The sequence below is a fragment of the Perna viridis genome, chromosome 3, assembly GCF_037379345.1.
Source record: "Perna viridis isolate PV_CMFRI_1.1 ecotype Kerala chromosome 3, ASM3737934v1, whole genome shotgun sequence".
In the NCBI taxonomy this organism is placed as follows: Eukaryota; Metazoa; Mollusca; class Bivalvia; order Mytilida; family Mytilidae; genus Perna; species Perna viridis.
In genome coordinates this window covers 21775590-21796303 of record NC_142447.1, presented here as the reverse complement: position 1 = coordinate 21796303, position 20714 = coordinate 21775590, and the positions used below count along the sequence as shown (strand labels likewise).

The 20714-nt window shown below is 31.9% G+C and overlaps 1 protein-coding gene across 6 annotated transcripts in view; it reads right to left on the bottom strand.

Annotated features, from left to right (window-relative positions):
• LOC148621433 (ras-specific guanine nucleotide-releasing factor 2-like) overlaps positions 1–20714 on the bottom strand; it is a 139298-nt gene that overhangs the window by 100710 nt on the left and 17874 nt on the right. The window contains exon 1 of one of the 6 annotated variants that reach the window (XM_088575818.1): positions 16943–17298. The exons of the other annotated variants lie outside the window; for them this stretch is intronic. Within the exon in view, the coding sequence (XP_088431944.1) occupies positions 16943–17092 (150 nt within the window). The 5' untranslated portion in view covers positions 17093–17298. Of the gene's footprint in view, positions 1–16942; positions 17299–20714 lie in introns of those variants that run through there. 6 annotated transcript variants of the gene reach the window in all.

Here is a 20714-nt window from a genome sequence, read left to right as displayed (position 1 = left end):
GAGGTTTAAAGTACACAAATGTCCGAGGCCCTGCAAAGGTTCTAAGTAGGAGTTCGATAAAGGTTCTGCCATGCAATAAAGGGCAGTGATATATGTTAGCCATGTGATACAGAGGTGTAATAAAGGGTGTGATGTAACAATGTCACAGATCAAGCATTTTAGACTTTATCAGATATTCAAAACTGTCTTATTTACTATTAAAGATATCAGAAAGATAAATACAGACTAATCACTCATGCATCCACTCATCAAACATTTTTTTTTCGTATTTTTTAAAATCTTTATTTCTATTGCTGTTAAATCTGAGCATTCATACAAACAGTAAGTTAAATCCAACATGATTTTCTATAGTTCCTGTCTAATCAACACATTTCCACTCATTATATTCAAACCATAATTTCAATGATTACCCTAAAAACTGTGAAACATTGACAAACAGCTTCATGATAATGAAGCCAAATGTTCTGTCACCAATAAAAGACCTAAACATCATATAATGTAGAAGGTAAAATCAATTTAAGACCAGGTTATCACAAGGTGTTTGTCATTCAGCCTAATTTAAAACCCTGCAGGAAAACAAATGAATTAGATTTCTCCATCATGAAATCAACTAGAAGTAATGAGGTCTTTTTCACTTGCATGCATCTAAAAAAAAGTATAAAAGCAATTATTTTGTGGCAAGTTTGATTTCTAGACATGAATCAGTATTTGACATTGTGCTTTACAAAATAATCAGAGTAACTGCAAGCGAGTTTTCAAAATAATAAAATGATTTTTTTTTTTATTATTTTTTTTTTAAATCATTTTGTCAAGACTGATCTTCACACAACTAAATAGTGTAAACTGATGAAGATCCATTTTAGTTGACTCACTGGGTTTTATTAGACTACCTACATTCTCAAGGAAAATTTTCATTTCAATTGTAAGCAATACCTGTATACAGTATGGTATGTTATTTCTGTGAGTGTAGAAGGTTGCCATTTTGAGGTAAAAAAGTACACGAGAAAGTTTTGGCATGTCTAATTTTGGCAGATGCTTAGTGGTGTACTCAGAGCTTGAGCCCAGAGAAAATATATTGCAAAATTTATTTTGGCATTTTTCGACAGACATTATTATTATGCAAAAATTAGCAACTCACAAAAAATCATCTGCTATACAGTAACTAACTGATACATACTACATGTAAAATCTCAGGTCTTACAAAAACAATCTCCCAAAATCTCATGCATTCAATATATTTTGGAAATTTGTGTAAGTATTGTGTCTCCAAAACTAATTACATTGCTTCTTCCTATCATATTTTAATTAACTCTCATGAGTTTTTAGGTGAGGTTGCTCATAAGGTTTAAAACCCTGAAGCTGGATTACCTCCCTTTGAAGGCGGACAATAACTATCTACCTTCATGCATATGAAGATACAAGTTATATGGACATAAAACAGACATACAGACAGACAGATTCCTATAAATCCAACCCAATTTTATAAATATAACAAACAAAGCATCATTCCATCAAGACAAACTAAAGGGAAAAAATAATCCAAAATCCTTCCCAGTATTTTTTTAGTAAATTGTAAGGAGCATAAAGTGAGATAGACGAATGATGCTAGTATTCATCTGTCATAAAATGTACTTATAAAAACTGTAGCACCTGTTAACGTTGACAAATCATTAAGTCTACAGATAGGTTTTACTTCAGTTGTTGAGTGCCATGTCAGATTCATTTCAATTATATCTAAAGAGTAAATATTTCATTAGTGTTATAACCAGCTGGTACAGGGAGTTGAAGTAGTCAATGACTGGTTCCCATCCTAACCTTAAGTCCTTGTGTTACAGAAAATATCCTTAACAATAGAAATCTGATCCATTCATCTGTCACATGACATTCTCATGTTCAGTCAAAAGGAGTAAAAAGTTTACATTGGACACTAGATTTGTGCTAAATTTGACAATAACTGGAAATCTAATACTAAGCTGTGTAAATTTTGACAGATTTGCAAAAAAGTAGCATCATTATAAATGGGTACCAATATAATGAAGCAGGATGGTTATAGAGTAACCTGTCTTAACTAAACACTGGATAAACTGGTAACCTGTGTAAACATTTTCTGAAGACTCTTTTTACCAATTTCAATACTTTTTTAACCTGTGTAAACCAGACAGACCAAAAGGGGTTTGGTTTAGACAAGTTTCATTGTATTGGCTGTATTAGCAGACACAGTGTGCATGAATGCAAAGTATGTGTAACTGCTACATTATCTTTCCAAAAAATAAATATTTTTTTTGGAAAAATCCTATGCAAGCAGAGTATTATTTACATAGACAGAACGGATATTTGTAAACTGTATGTATGAGATACTATTGCTACACTGAAAATTGTGGGCTTTTATGACTGTCTTTGAGAATTAAAGGAAACTAGATGTGTCAGCACAACACAAATGCCCCCGCTTGTAGTATTATTTTTTACAGATCATTTAGGGCATGACTCCCATCAAAACTTGACCTGTAATTCATCAATGAATATACACTGGAATAAAAAAATCAGTTGAATTTCTCAAGGCGTTTAGAAAAAAAAGTCTAGAAAACTGGTTGTAACAGTAATTTTCCTAAGTTAAAGGGGCACAACTTAATCAAAAATCAACGAATCAATGAGCCAAAACAAAACTTACATATGATCTGCTGCTCATCAATACACACCTGCATACAAAAAAAATCCCTCAAACACCTCAAGATGTTTAGAAGAAAGTCCAGAAAACTGGTCATTGTAGAAGGACAGATTGACCAAAAAATGGACAAAGGCAAAACTATATGCCCCAACTACTTCCTGGCCAGGGCATAAAAATGTCAGTTGTAGCAATGTAAGAAATTCCAAGCCATGTGGCGATTGACCAAAAACCCTAAATTGTGGAACTAAAAACACATAGTATTAAATGCACTAATATAAGAAATAAACATCAAAATATTTTGCTAACTTACAATATAATTCAAACATCAGACTTAGGAGCACTCATCAAATATCACAGTTTCATTTCAATTTGACAAACGACAAAAGCCAATCAAACAATCCCAGAGTGTTCTAAAAGCAATCAAATTTGTCCATTTACATAATCTGTTACAGTGTAGTTCAAATAAGTGTTTTCAAATCAATTTCCTCAATTTAATTTAATGAGTTTTGTTGATGTTTAGATAGAGATTTACAAGGGTAATAATCATGTGACATCCAATCTGAACATAATGTATACTCCATTTTCTGCTGTCACCGCTTCCTTGGTCTATAAAACAAAGTCCACAGAAAATTGATATCCTATTTGAAATTAGCTCAAGTATTGATTATGTTGATATTAGTAGCAGTACAAATAGTCAGTCAAAATTAAATTTACAAAGTACAAGTGTAGGAACATCATGATGTCAATATAAGGGAAAAAATGGATTTCCAACATCAGAAAAGAACTGTTTTTAACTAGTACAACTGTATGTAGTAAGTCATTACTAATAGTTGCATGCAAATGATGTGCTAAGGCCAAATATAAAATATATGTTTTTAAGGTTACCCTATACCTACTCTGGTTATTGGTGCCTATCTTAGCATTTGTATGGACATGTTAACAGAAGCACTGTAAAACTTCAGATTTCTACCCCAATAACTCAAGGTAAAAAAACATTGTGAAAAAAATGCAATCCCTACCTATCTATACTATTTTTAAGGTATGAATCCTAAACAGACATATTTTTCCTCTGTAACAAAGTATGGAATATGTTATGGTATATCAAAGTAATGCCTCATTCATGATATCTACATATAATGCACAATCAACGTGCTTTTAAAATCAGCACATTAATTCCTATCTGATGAAGATTTTGATAAAAATGGATTAGAATGAAACTAATGTGCATCATCCACTTCAAACTGGGGAAACATTTTTGATAATGCACATTAGAATCAATCAATATTGGAATCTACATTCAACAGAATGATGTGTGAAGCCAGAGTAACTCAAATCAAAATGTTGAATCAAGTGAAGTAACTTACGAATGAAAAATAGATATCAATCACTAGTAAGCCCTAAGTGAATTTTAATTTGTATATTCAATACAGAATAAACACCAGCAGAGTCAGGTAATCGTACACAATGCACATTACATCTGATTGACAGATTGATTGATTGTGGTTTAACTACCTATTGCAGATATTTCATGCATTTCAGGACAAGAACATTTCATCAATCAAACAGACCCTTTGTACTACTAAAACACACTAAGCTGGGATATTTCATGCATTTCAGGACAAGTACATTTCATCAATCAAACAGACCCTTTGTACTACTAAAACACACTAAGCTGGGATATTTCATGCATTTCAGGACAAGTACATTTCATCAATCAAACAGACCCTTTGTACTACTAAAACACACTAAGCTGGGACTTTACTGTGCTACCCCACACAGCCAACCAATCATCACTACCAATGCAGTGACTACCAATGAGCAACTATCAACTTTATAGTCTATGCTGTTACTACACCACGGATGGAACCCATGGCCTCCAACACTGGAGGGCAGTGTAAAATCCACTGAGATAGGTCAATACATATGAAAGAGGCATCATAAAGGTTTTATACAACTGTTGACAACATCCATCAAAACTCCCTGCTTAATCTTGACTGGTTGTATTTGAACAGTTCAATAGCTGAGGTATTTTTGAACTGACTGTATCCTACTTGCTGTAATGTTCTGTATAAGAAACCTTAAGTCATTGTTTATGTAAAACTAATCAGAATGTCTCAATAGGATTAAACTAAAATCTACATTCATTAATTCTAATTCTTCCATAGATGTTTAATTAACCTTCACAAGTGACCTGAATAGCCTAAGACATGAAAGAATGTCACAATAGGTTGTGACAATTCAAAATCACCATGGCATTTTGTTTTGAAGTTTTGTTTCTCATTTTTAAAATGAGTTATTGCCAGAGCATTTCAATGTGGGTGCAAGTTTATGTGGTTTGGTGATAATCTGTTGAATGGTGGGGGATTTTCAATGATACTCTTCCAACAACTTTTTTTATATCTGTTGATTTGACAGGAAGTTTTTATTTCTAACTTTGTTGATACTTTCATCTGATCTTGTTTTCTACAAAATATTAATTTTTCTTCAGAATATCCATATTATGGAATGATTGACAATTGAAACAGCAACTATTGTAACCCTACAAGCAACATAATTTTCACCGTATGATAAGTACTAACCACATTAGTCTGCTTAAAAAGAAAACAAAGACTCGACATATTTGGGCTTAAATTTGTGAGAAAAATACTCTACTGGGAAATTCTAAATAGGTATTGATTTCAGTAATATATCAAGCAAGTATAATGTTAAACATTGTAAAGAAGCTAGGATTCTATGGAAATAAAAAAACAAGCAAAATATGTTTTTTTTCCTATGCATCATCCATGCTTATTTTTATATATGAAGTGAAAACAAATCTAGGCTATGAAGAAAAGTTTGAAAAACCAATGGACACTTTTACTTCTTCTCTAAAATGCTTTGAAAAAAAAAAAATCTTATTTGACAATTTTTATAAAATCCACCTATTTCCAACAAAGATCACGACGACCACCTTCAGATTTATCATACCTACAGCTTTTTACCCTCTGACAATAAGTGAAATAATGTACGTATTTTAACATTCTTGTCATCTGTTCCCTTCTTTTCATTCAGATATTTTTATTAGGCCTAGAAAAAAAATACTTGTGTTTCTGCTAAACCTACCAACATTAATTTTTGTGCCTACCCAAAAGATTTTTTTTATTTTGCAATTTTTAACTAGCACTATTAAGTCTGTTTCAAACACAAACCAGTAAAAAACTTTTGAAAAAATAAAGTTTTGCCTACCTACCGACCATTATTTTTATGAGTATGTAAGTGGACACTTGTATTTTTTTTCTTGGCCTTATAATTTTCTACAATTCCGTTCATCGTTTTAACTGGTGTAAAATGAAACAATAATATATCAAAAATATTACAAAATATTCCCCAAAATAGAAACCTGACGTAACGATGATGCAATATTTATCTTTCCAACCAAGAAACATTAAAACCAGCCCCTAACTTAAAAGAAGACAATGATTTATTTATCATTTATTTCCAGAGTTAATATTGAACAACTATAACATTTATATAATTGTTATTACCTGTTGTAAATATTACTCCTTATCAATACTATTACCCAACTTCAAAAGTTTTCTCAACTACAGTATTACTTAATGATACAATTTACTTGGTAATAGGCCTGTTTTATTATTATTTTTTGTTTGTTTCAATATTTCTCTGAAACTATTCATTATTTGACATTTGTAAGACAAATTATACATTTTTTGTACTTGTAGTCTGTATGACTTCATTTCCAGAATACTTTTCTTTCGATTTCTTTGGAACTATAAGTCATTTAAAATATGTAAGAAAAATCACCAGTAGCCTGTATGAATTTACTACTGGTAAGATGTGATGTGTTCCTATGTAACAGTTTGAAACTGTTGTCAGCAACTGATTGGCAGCACTGATTCCATTTTACTATATTTTGTAAGTCTTAAGTTAGGTACCAGTATTAACTCCATCTCACTCTAAAATATTAAGACCAATTTTAAAGACGTTAAACCTTATTGTAACAGTTTATACCAAGAATCTTTTGTTCAAAATATCTTTTTAACCAGTTGCATAGTCATCCTACAGAAATTCTTCACTTTTGAAATCCAGAATCCATGAACTTTGACACCAAAGGTACAAGTGGCTCAACAGACTTAGAGGGAAAATGAAAAACTTCACCTCACATTTGATCTTTCAGGGGTATTTAATACTTCCACATGAGCAAAGATCTAAATCCCCAAACACAAACATAATTTCTTCCTAGAACAAGGATATGGGTATAAAACCAACAAAATTAGTAAATACGCTATGACGTTGCATTAATGGAGATATTTTTGATAGAATATAATTAAAGCAAATTGAAATGGTATAGAATAAAATCATCTTTTCCATTACATTTCATCCCTGATTTAATTAGATTTATCAGGACCCTGGCAGTGTTACACAGCATGGAAACATTGGTGGGTTTCAGATGTATCGGCATTATTGACTAATGCTTCTCAACAAATGACATGATTCTAAAACTGATCCTAAAATGATTCAATTTTGTTGGAGATCTCTCAAATAACAAATAAGATTTTGTCATGAAAGGAACTATCAGAAACATTGATGATTTGCCATAAATTTTAAACTGTCAGAGTTGAATGAATGAAAATATTAAAGAACATTAATTCTGAGCCTCAATGAACAGTAACAAGGATGTAAAGGTTGACAGGTGGTGAAAAAATTATGTTCAGACAGGAGAGGATGGAGAAAGGGCCTTTAACTAACTCAATTATTCAATTTCCAAGAAGCTATACATGAATTGTCAGTTATTCATTTAACAGTTGATGAAAAAAGCTTTATAAAACAGATTGGTTTTTTTAACGAAGCTTGTACCATTTTTTACCAGATTAATTTTGCAGATCATTATCTTCCCTAGAATTCAAACTCACAAAAAAAAACAGCAAAGAAGACAATCTCCTATTATAGTAAAGAAAATGAAATATAGAACTTCTATGTCATTATTCACTGTGGATGAAAATCTTTATATAACATTCTTACAAATCAAGCAAAGCATAAATCATTTATATCTCATATACAAATCCATCCCAGAATCAGGCAGATTCTATAATGGTGACACATTTAAATCTATCTAAAGCAAACCCATTCTGGACTGTAGAACCCATTTGGTTTAGACAAGTGTTCAGTTTTACCCAGTTTCATTGTTCATTGGAATTCATATAAAGGGACTAAAAAAACTGATGATTTAGACAGGTTTTCTGTTTTTAAGGGTTGTTTTAGACGGGTTTTCAGGTTTCAGTGCATGTTGAAAAAAATTAAACTATCTTTTGCTACACTACAGAATCGTTTCTCATACAGTTAGTAGTGTACATCCAGGTTGAATAAGTAAGATTAAATTATATGAAAATTTGTTAAAATTTTCTCTTATATAGCTAGTATAAAATGATGTCTCTTCACATCCTATCTAAGCACTATAATTTGTGTAAAGAATGTCTTCTGGATGCATTCCAGCAAAATAAAAAGTTCTAGAAAATTTTTAAAGTGTATCACTGTATGACTGACTCTTACAAGGACTCATACTAAGGACTCATAATTTTCCATATAAAGAAATAAGAGAGAAAGCCAACATTTGATATGACAGTGGTTTTGCTTCCAGCACTAAGAACCGGTAAATCGATAGAAAAATAAACTTCTTGTCACTTAATACGCCATTTCCACGTTTAAATTATAAATGGTAGAAAAATTCTGACAGGTTGATACCATCTTTGTGTCTAAAACAAATGAGCTTTGATATGGATCAGTGCTAGTGTGTTATCAGACTCAATAAAGCACTTAGGAACAAATTGAGTTGTGGTGAAAAGATTTGAAATGCATTACTAAGCAACACCTCATAAATTGTGAAATAAATCTATGAATCTTAACTTTTTGCATACAGAAAATATAAAAAAAAATTACTAAAATCATGAATGAGAAAGTCTCTGAAGACAATATGTCTGTTTGTCTTTTTTTTTTCTCCTTTAACTTTGTACATCAGAGCATACTTAATAAAAGATGTTTAAGCCTGAATAAATCAGTAATAACATTCATGACTACTGATACAGTTTTTGGACAGTTTATGATGTAAGAAAACAGTGGTTAACTTTAACCATATAAAAGACTGCCTGAGTTGCCTGATCTCTATTAAAAACTTAATTGATGACACCCCCACTCCCCTCAATAGAATCCAAACAGTCAACCTAAAAAGTCATTCAGCTGGACAAACAAAATAAGAGGTGCACAATTGAATGATGTGATAGGCTTCTGGAACAGGGTTATGTTGCTACAAGATTGAAGTCATCACTACAGAAGTTCTATGGTCGTCATCATGAACTCGTGGATCGTTATGGTGTATCCATCTGCACCATGAAAACTGATTTATTCAATGGGTCATAGTTTTCCTTTCCTCATTTGTCTACCCCAGACTTGACTTTTTATGAGCAACTCGGCGGGTGTTTCTAGAAAAGCAGAGGATGCTTACCCTACCGGTGCACCTGGTCCATGCTCCCAATTTTTAGTGGAGTCTGAGTTGCTCATTTGCTTTTGTTACTTTGTATGTATGATTTTAGTTACTGTATGTTCTTCGTTGTGTATGTCTGTTTTCCATGTCGGGTCTTTGTCCCTGTATTACATTCTTTTGATTACCGCTATAACCTTGGTTCCCTTGATTACTCTTGGAAACAATTTTTCAAATTCCATTAAGGAAAAAGAGAGGAGTTGCTGATTAGAAATGGGGAGGAAAGAAAAGCCTGACAGAGGAACAGCATAATTACTATTTACCTCCCACTTTCCAATCACTTTTTATAAAAAAAAAATCCGCAAGATGTAATTGTCTAACCTTCAACATGAAACATGGAATCATCTGTAATCCATGTATGGTTCTATCCATACCACAACTGTAGGCTGGTATGGAAAAGGGAGTTTTACTTACACTACATTATATGCTATGTATGAACATGTTTATCCAATAATGACAACCCTATCTTTCTCTTAAAAGGTCAAGAAAGCTTACAGTATTATTTGAGTTGTTTGTGTTGTGTAAACCAATGTTTCTTGGTTGTCTCCATTCCTCTCATATACAATCTATGTGGTTCGTGTTGAGTAAACCAATGTTTCTTGGTTGTCTCCATTCCTCTCACATATAATCTATGTCGTTCGTGTTGTGTAAACCAATGTTTCTTGGCTGTCTCCATTCCTCTTATATATAAGCTATGTGGTTCGTGTTGTGTAAACCAATATTTCTTGGTTGTCTCCATTCCTCTTATATATAATCTATGTGGTTCGTGTTGTGTAAACCATAGTTTCATGATTATTTCCCTCCTCAAATTGAATCCAAATGGATTGTGTTGTGTAAACCATTGTTTCTTGGCTGTCTCCCCTCCACGTTTATAATCAAAGTGGTTTATTTGTGTAAGCTATTGTTTCTTAACTGTCTTCCCTCTCTCACACATAATCCAAGTGATTTGTGTTGTGTAAACTATTGATTTTGGCTGTCTCCCCTCCCCTCAGATATAATAAAAAAGTGGTTTGTATCCAATAAATCATTGTTTATTGACTGTCTCCCCTTCCCTCACACATAATCCATGTGTTTTGTGTTGTGTAAGCCATTGTTTCTCAACTGTCTCCCCTTCCCTCACACATAATCCATGTGTTTTGTGTTGTGTAAGCCATTGTTTCTCAACTGTCTCCCCTCCCCTCAAATTCAATCACAATGTTTTCTTTTTGTTTTCAAGTCCTTTCATCTACTGCAAAGATGAAAATGAAATCACCGTGAATGGGTGTTGCATGTACTCATTGCCCTGGTTGTATGCCCTCCATTCATTACACCTTTATTTTTATGCTACACCTCAAATAACCCTCCCCTAAACAAGCATGGATTTATTGACTGCTCAACTATACTAAAGAGTATTTCATGAAACAGGACTATCTCTACAATAATGACTGTAATTCAGTCAGATTGACAAGTTTAATGTTGCATGTGTAATAATTTCCTAATAAAACGTTTGTTTATGGCCATTTGGTACTAGATACATTGTATTTCATGCATAATTTCAAGTCTTATATTACATCTTTATTTCTTTAAGCAAAATAACAGGCTTTCCAAATGTAAAATGCAGACAGTTTATCTTGCAAAACATTGCTGTGAACTATCAACATGTATTATACAGAAAAATTATCATTTTAAGTGACAGTAATTTTAAATGCATCAAAATCAGTGATTATGCCGTGGTCTGGGCTGTTCTTTATTTGGAAAGAACACTGGACTTAAGAATCATTAACTATAAGTCTTAGTAAGAATCTGGTAAAATATGGAAAACCTAAAATATACATGTCAAAAAGCAATTGATATTACATTATAATATATATCTTTACTCAAGTAAGTCCCCCTTTTTTAAATGACCATTATTGGATTGTTGAGATGTTTGAAAAAGTAATCAAGGGAACCAAGATTCTAGTCGAAATCAAAAGAATGTAATCCAGGGACAAAAACCAGACATGGAAAACAGACAAACACAACAAATGACATAAAATAACCTAAATAATACATACAAAGTAACAAAAGTAATTGGGCAATTAAAAACTGGGAGCATGGACCAGGTGCACCGGTAGGGTAAGCAAAAACATTAGAAAATTGATGTTTTGCCAATTTATCTTCCTTTCAAATGTTCATTGTGGTGCATTCCAATTGAAACTAAAGTTCAAAATAACTCATTTTACCAAAACGATAACAAAAATCTTTATTCCTTGATCCTTATAGAAAAAAGAGTCAAGTTACACTGTCTCATTTTAATTTCATGACCTTAAATTTCAATTATTATGGTCAGATCTTGAGTCTTTGATCAGACATGACTAAATTTGATCATTTTATAACCAACAAGTACAAAATTCATATTATGATTATGAAATTACATTTGTATATAATAAAAACAGTTCAAGTCAAACAAATCAGTGTTACAAAGCAATATGTAATTGCAAAAAGAATATAAATACCACTTCATCAATCGCAAGAAAAAAATGACAAGTCCGTACATAATCATGTGACAGATTTATAACAAAGGTTATACCATATTCATGTGATTTGATGGATAATCTTGGTCAATTATAATTAATCAATAACTCACATCTGTGGCTTCTGAGTACAGCTAAGTTTTACATTGTCAACCGTGGCTATTTTACAATTCAGTGTCACTATTAGAACCAAGATTTACATGGCTTCCAATTCAGCAAATTATAACCATATCAATGCCATTCAAGGATGTAAAATCCTAGTTTTCCATGGAATGTATGACAGTGTCTAGGAATACTTGACAGCTTATTAAATAGTTTAATCAAGAATAAAGTAATATGTGAACCATTGTTTTTATCTCTCATTTTACTTTAGGACATTTGGAATTAATACATGGTATAGTGAGATTTTAAGAGAAAAAAAATAATTGCTTTTTCATTAGAAACCTTAGGTTGTAGCAGTTATTAGAAAAGAATGGAACATTAAATTATGTGCTCAGAGAAAATTTGCCTTCAAATCTTAATGCCATTGTGATATTGTACATTACAAAAAAATAATTTTGAACCGTAACTAAGTGCACCTTACTTAGGATTGGTCAAGAAATTTTGATGTTTCAAACCTTTGTTTTCAAATTCATTTTTTGGGTTTTTAAAAAGATCAAAATGAGGTTTATCAAAACTATTTCAACTGGGTTATGACATAAAAAATAAAAATAATGCCTGATTAAAAAATCCTTAAATATGAGGATTGTGTTAAACGAACATATACTGGATATCTATTTGTTGCAAATGTGGTAAAAGAAATACTTTGCAAAAAAAACTTGTCACACCACTTGGGAAGTAAAATTTAGTGCCAAATCAAAAGTTGAAATGAGTTTTCAGCGCCAGGAAAAAATTTTCAATTTACTCTAGAATTATTTGAGTTAGAGAATTTTCCTGAGGATTGATTCACCTAAAAAATCTCCCAAAGAGGTCCTCAAAGAGATGTCTCCCAAAAGTTCATAAATACTTGGCTTATTCAATCTAAAGGAAGACCTGAAGACTAGATCAAAATTTAAGGGTTCTGGACCCCACACTACCACTTATTTGAACCCCTTATGATGCTCTGTTACTGTAAAGGTACTCTAATTCGTGGATACCGATTTTTATGGATTAGGGAAGAAACACAAGTTTGTGGATTCTTGAATTCGTGGTTTTGAGGTTTTTAGTATAAACATCAATGGAAATCTCCTTTTCGTTAGGGACCAAATTTCATGTTTTGGCCTAACCACGAAAGCCACAAAAATTGGTACCCCACAAACAATAGTACTTACACAGTATTTTGTTATATAGTTGGATAAATGACATGTTCTAGATTTACAGTCACAAATCTCAGCTCTTGTTTCTGTTGCTGCTTTAAGGAGGTAGACCTAGGGTAAGGGACACAACTCTTAAAAATCATTGGAACGTTTTGCATTCAGCATTTTACATCAATTTTATGTAAGCATCTAATTAACTTGGATTCATTTTATTCTGCTTCAAACGAAAGCTTGAAAGGTTTTGGTGAAATTGAATATAATACGAACATATCCCCAACTTTATGAGTTATGTCCCTTACACTAGGTCTACCTCCTTAAATGCTTTCACCTTAAGGTCAACACATAAGTCCACATACCTCCCACAATTTAGTAACTCACTGTGTCCTCATACTAATTCATGAGTTGCAGATGTGACTAAATTTTTTATGGTACCATTCAATATGATTTCATTTAGGATCAAGCTAAATTGTCATGGGATTCATCAACATAAAATTTCATCCAATACAACTACTACTTCTAAAATCATTACACATTAACTATCATTCAATTCTCAGAAGACACAAGCACGCTCTGAATTTTGTACAAAAGAAAGCTCATCAATTTACTGATACATTTCACGGGGGTATTGCATGATATCGTGGAATTTAGAAAACGAAAAAACAAGATCATGTTAACAGGGTAAAGCTAGAATCAGACTTGGAAAGTCAGCGACCATCTCTAAAAGTAAACTATTGTATTTAAGAATTGGCTATGATAAAAATTTTGTCTATTGAAAAATAACATAAATTTTCCATGTGTATATTGTTTATTGCGCAAAATGCAAGAACAAATTTTTTTTTTTTTTCAATAGACAAAATTTTCATCATAGCCAATTCTTATAAATTAATTTTAAAACATAGTTTTATCTTTAAACACAAGAAAAGTAGCTCTGAATTTAATTGAATAAGGGTGTGTCATATTTTTTTATCCATTGAGATATAACAAGATAATTTAAACCAATCAGAGTATTTATCTCAAATTAATTTATAAAACAATGTCTAATACAATTTTTTTTTTCTTTCAAATGCTAATCTGTGTAAGAATCAGGCAGATACAATTTAAAAAAAAACATTTTATTGATGAAATGTATTTCTAGGTGTGAAATATTCAATCTCGAAAACAACCCTTTCCACCTTATAGTATAGATTCAGGATAAAGAAGAAAATAAAGCCATTTTAAAGTTATAATGCATTAGAAAAAGTTCAAGCCATTAATTTTTTATTTTTGTTCCATGACCTAACCAGTCAAACACAATCTCACTTCACCAGTCAAATACAATTTCACTTCACCAGTCAGACACAATCTTGCTTCACCAGTCCAACACAATCTCTCTTCACCAGTCCAACACAATCTCTCTTCACCAGTCAAACACAATCTCGCTTCATCAGTCCAACACAATCTCTCTTCACCAGTCAAATACAATCTTGCTTCACCAGTCAAACACAATCTCGATTCACCAGTCAAACAATCTCTCTTCACCAGTCAAACACAATCTTGCTTCACCAGTCAGTATTTGCAGTAGAATGATTTTTTGATGCATCAAATTAATTTCAATCATAAAAGATTCCACAAAAAAAAACCAGGTATATCACCTACCTGATTCTTATTACTATTTGTGTTAAAGAAAAAAAAATCTTTTGCAGAGCTTCATAGATTCAAATGAGAACTCATGTCTAAGAAGACAAAAGATGAGGATGTTATTGCAAGTAATAAGGATATAAAAATAGAAAACTGTAGAAAACAGAACATCAGCTCTTAGTTTAACAAAACTTGAAAATTCTTCAGCATAGTAATGTCCTTAACTACAAGAGTAACTCCAACCAAAGTCTTGTGAATTCAAGACACTACAGACAATTACCATGCTGTCAGATTTTTTTCATTTTTTGATGGATGAGCCAGTTTAGAATCACTGAATGAAGTGTATCTGAGAAAATATAAAAAAAAACCCTCTTGATCTACCGGGGTATATGTTTATTGTGCAACCATTTATAAATACAAGTCATTGATGATTTACTATATCACATGACAGAATCACTTAAAGGAGGGTTTAAAATAAATATCTATTACAGCATACTTGTACTACTTCCAATCATTTGAGAACCCCATATGAATTTCTGCACAATTAGATTTTATAACAGCTACTGTGTTATGGGTAAATAGAAGCAACCAATTTGGAAAGAAAAAGGCAGACTAAAAGAAATCAAAGTAATAAATATTTTTAGCATAACAGTCATTGATAGTTTCATCAGACCCTAATTGTTTTTTTGTTTTTGTTTTTTTTTTTGGTATAGAAAATTACTTTGTACATGTAAAGGGTCTCCTCCTATCTCTCAGACAATTAACAAGATGTCACCACATTTATTGTTTTTTTTTTAATTGGCAGACACTATCATCTTTTATAATTGGCAATTGTATCAACTAGGGCTCCTGTGAGCTGGAATTGCTCATTTGTGTCATATATGCTTACTAATAAATATCCTCAAAGATAATTACTAAAGGCAGGTATGTATTTTCAATGGGGCAAAGATTGATTGACAGACTGATTGTTGGGTTGGTTGGTTGGTTTACATTCCCTGACAGAAATGTCATGTATTTCTGGACAAGAACATCTGATCAATCAAACAGAACCAGATTTGTACCAGTCAGACATGCTAAGCCAGATTTTTAGAATGCTAGCTCACACGAGGAAACATTACCCTGTCTTTAAGCCTTCAAGTACTTACTCTATCTTTGATATGCCACTTGCTTTGGGGAGAAGCAGTGACTACAAATTCTAAAGTCTTGGTGACACTCAGCCAGGGACCATACCTACCATAATACAATCATACATGTACTACAAAATCCAATTCTCTATGAAAAATTTTATTCTATAAGGAGCATGAACACTGACCTATACTTCAACTCCCAGATTTAAATCTTGCCTCAAATCAAAACTTTTGACTGAAAAAAAATTCATTCATTCATAAAAAGTTAATATTGCAATAATAAATCCAAATCTAACATATCTTCAGGACAAATTCATATTCAAGCCTGCATTTTCCCAACGATCATAAATACTCAATAATGCAATATTACAACATCAGCTAATATTGCTTCCAGAGGAAGATATGAATAATATATGAAACTTAACCAAGGATATCTGTACTTCAGAAAACTTGTGAAAATATGTCATTTATTATAGTGTACTATGGGTGCATGCTATTGTGAAAAAAAATCATATACATGATAGCAACCGTATTGTGTCAAGTATAGCTGATGTTGACAATCATTTCATTTTTCCATAATGGAAAGTAATCAGTCAATTCTCTTTTGTTTCCTGACCAGAATCGGTAACGACAGCGACTCCATTAAAGAACAAAAAAGTTACAGTATGGATATTGTCAGAAAGGAATGGTGTATATAGAGACAATATTGATAGCACAGGAAAATTTCCCAAGGGGCCATTCTTTAATCAAACATTGTAAGGTTATGTGGTATTGATTTCTAATTTAACAAGGTATATGGTGACAAGATTGTAAAATTTTGTTCGTTCAGACAACAGCGTATTGTAACACTACTGACACAGGCGATGGGTGTGAAATAACTTGGATGTGATTCATAGAGCATTAAAAGAGATATTTTTTAAGTCATGCTCCAATAGTTAAGAAGGTTAGCCATCCATTGTATTATCTCTATCTAGTTTATGAGATTGCTTTAACAATTAATGAGCCGTTGTTCTAAATAATAAAGACATTATAAAATCATTTGCTATATACAACAGTGAAATCTGTAGAAACCAGAAGTCAATTTCAAGGCATTCTGAACTTTTGTTAACTTAAAAATCGAACATTTTTTACATTCCCAAATAGATTTTGTTTATTTTAGACAGATTTCACTGTATTTCAAACACTAGTAGATTTTGTACATGTAACATACTTACTGTTAAATCCACCTTATATGACTTTCTACTGACCGACAGTAAATTTGACAGGAAAATTACTAATATTATTATTAACATGTTTCCATGATGTCTCCATGGCCACCACAATGAACAATAATGGACTGTATTTTGTAAATATATTGTTGCCATAGAGATTTGTCTCACTTGTTGCAGATTTTTTTTAATGCTATATAGGAAATGAAATGTCAGTGCTCTTAATAGAGGTAATCATCAACTGACATTTACTTCTGGATAGTAAACTTCATAGTAAAATAAATATTTTTATGATTCTGAGTTTTACCATTTCTTATTTCTATTACATACCAAACATGCTGTTGTGCTAGGTATAACCCCCCCCCACTCCCCCATTGTTGGCAATCCCAAGAAACAAGAAGTTGACAGCAACAAAAACGGCTTACAACATTTGCCCCATCTATATAAAGGAACATAAAAAAACTTGAAATCAATGCATCCACTGGCAGTTGCCCTTTACCTGGGCAGATGGATGGACAAGGTGATTCCAATATATCACCCACTTGAGTGGGTATAATTTTATCTTTTTGGATTAAAATGATTTTTAGAGAGAGAAATAATTCACTGTTAACCTATATGTACTCACTTTTCACAAAAAAAAATTGAATTGGCATTTATTGACTGCCCAATACAAGTTGACAATATTTTCATACTTCCATAATTACTACATAAAATAAACCATAAGGCATAAATATTCAGTGTACGCTACTTAACTTTGGAGTTAAACAAGAAAAACCTTTAACTTCAGAAATAAAAGAAGAAAGGTCTTCCTCTGAAAAGGTTTGTTTGATGAGTGCAAAACGAAAGTGAAAGTAGAGAAAGCGGCTATAAAGTTCAATATTTTCTCTACAATATTTGTTGATAACAACTTTTTTCACAATCAAAATAAGAATAAGCACTCTAGGCATGTAGCACAGCAGGTGTCTTGCAACAAGCAGGAAAAGCTCACTCTTCTTGAGTTCCCGAGTTCATCCCTGATTTTTTCGTTCCTTTGTTCTCCTTCTTTTTGATGTTCCCAGTAGAATTTAGTCCATCGATTACCTTTCACCAGTACCTGCAGTATTGCCTTTCTTCTCCTATTGATAATTTACAATCATGTTAACATATTGAATATCTTTAATGCACAAATTCGAAATCATTGTGTGGCTGGCCTGCCTGCAGGTTTCCAAACTGAAATTTCTTGAAAATGCCCCCAACTTGATAATAATTGATTCCAAGCCCATCAAATATTACAAATGTAAGCCATCTCAAAAGGTTTCATTTAAAGTAAACCAATTAGACAGGCATAATTAAATATAGCTATATACTGAGGAGAGACAATAACATGAAGAAACAGCTTTATAATCTTCTTATAATCTCTTATGACTTAATAAAAAAACTTTACCCTAAGACTCGGGCTGACATTCTGTATAGTCCTCATTAATTCAATTCCCATAAAACCTTTCGAAGCGACCTATCGTAATTATTGGCAAAAGATTTCACTCCAATAAACCAGGATTATGGTTCTATTTCTCTGACAATACTAAACCTTCAGAAACATTATCGTTGAATAGCTCAGAGAAACGAACATCATTGAATATAAAATTTACAGTTCGCTAGATAATGTATCATTGCTCAATTTCTGTCTAGAAGAATGTCACAATGAAGTTTATTTGTCATCCAATTCCCAAAGTTAATAAAATAATACCCATAGCTGATCAGTGTTTTTTCATCTATAGAAAAGTGTAAAAATCAATAGTTACCCGACTACCGATTGACATGATCACGTAGAATAGCACTTCAGAACGCTTTTTCACGATTGGTGAAATAAAACAGAAAAAGCATAGAATTCTAACATATTTGTTTTATTCAATTCATTAGCAACAGGTTTCCAATCGATTCAATATATTCTAATTTTATTAGATTTGATAATTCCAGTATGTGTTTTTTTACATAGTAGTTTCCACAGGGAATTAATAATGGCACACTGACTTTCCATGTTTTAATATACAAGAAGCTATTTGTTAATAGTTCAATGGGAACAAGAAATATATTCTAGTTCAAGCTAACCAGCATGCTCACAAAGAAATATTGTCATTATCTTCTGAAGGATCATAGATCTACTTCTTGTTTGAGATTTGCATTCCAACATTGATTTTCCTGTTTCTTGATCAAAATTTCTCTATCCATTTAATATCATAACTATAAAAGAGATTCAATTAATCTGATAATAATGTTAACTGGCACTGTCAATATCAGAGACAGTTATGCTACATCTTGTTGCTTCATCTAGAAAAAATCATGATGCGGCCGTACTTAAACTATCGTTGCTATTTATAAACAGTAAAAAGGGACACCGGTATGTTAGGCCTGGTAAATATAATTTGAGGTTCTCAGGCCTTTTATTGTCTTTTTGCCCTCCAGCAAAGAATCATGCAAAATGTGACTCATGTTTGAAAAGCTTACATAATTTTATTTTTGATGTTTTGTTTGAATTGCCATAGTAAACAGAAATTAACATTCAGTTTTTGACCTAACCCATGTTCTTATGAGATTAAAATAACATAGAATACACTGCACATTTCAGAATTAAGGGAGATAACTCATTAAATGACACTCAAATACAATAGAATCTATTGGATCTTCAATGTTGATTATCTTCCAAAAGTAGACATATTGGAATAGTTACAAATTTCATAATATAGACCCATAAAACAGCTAAACTACAAAAATAAAAATATGTAGCCTTTTTTGGGGTGTATCACAGTTTTCAGATTTTGCATGATTCTTACCAAGACTACTGCTTAAGGTGTCTCATTACCAAGTCCAATACATGCCATATAAGTAGAATTAAAAAATTAAAAACCTCCTTCATATTTTTTTTCTGGCTGTGAGCAATGTACAATAGACATTTCATTTCTTTACTGGGTAAAATACAGTGAGAGTATTTATATTTGTGGACTACCAATTTTGTGGATTTTGTAGTTGACTAAAACCGCAAAACTAAATTCCTGACGAAATACCTATTTTCTGTTAATTTGTACTTTTGGAAATGTCAAACCACGAATTCAAGAATCCATGAACCAACAATATGTCTGTAATCCACAAATGGATATCCACAAATAAAATTGCTTTTACAGTAGGCTCGTCCTCCCACATTTTTTCATGAAAAATTGCTTAGGATTAAAGAATTAAACAGAAAATATAACCTTCAAGATTTGCAAATTTTTAAAGCATTTTTCTTTTCTTCTCAAACTAGAAAGTCAGGGAATTTAAAACAAAATTACAATCAAACAAATCATTTTTGAAGATACATATTTTTACTTTTAAGGATATTGGTTCAATTTTTTTTATTTAATGTTCTTTACACTCCATGTAACATGCATTTCATAGTGTAAACACTTATCTTCAGTAATTTATTTGAGATGTCTTTTCTTATTCACGAAAATTGCAAATATACATTGTTGACAGTGATTTCAGTGAGGAACCAAATTCTTGGTAGGAATGTGTCTTTTCCTAACAAAAATTTAACTCAAGAAATTTGCAAATATAAAAACAAAAATCAACTCCTAAACAGACAACCAATACAAAAAAACATTTGTCCTATTTTTAATACACTTGCCATGGGAAAAAGGATTCTAAATCAAGCCTTTTTTATAGAAATTGTGGATTTTTTTTTCATTTATATTGGATGCAAAGTACAGGGATTCATGATCCCATGGGTCAATGACCTTCAAATTTAACCAACAATGGGTTACAG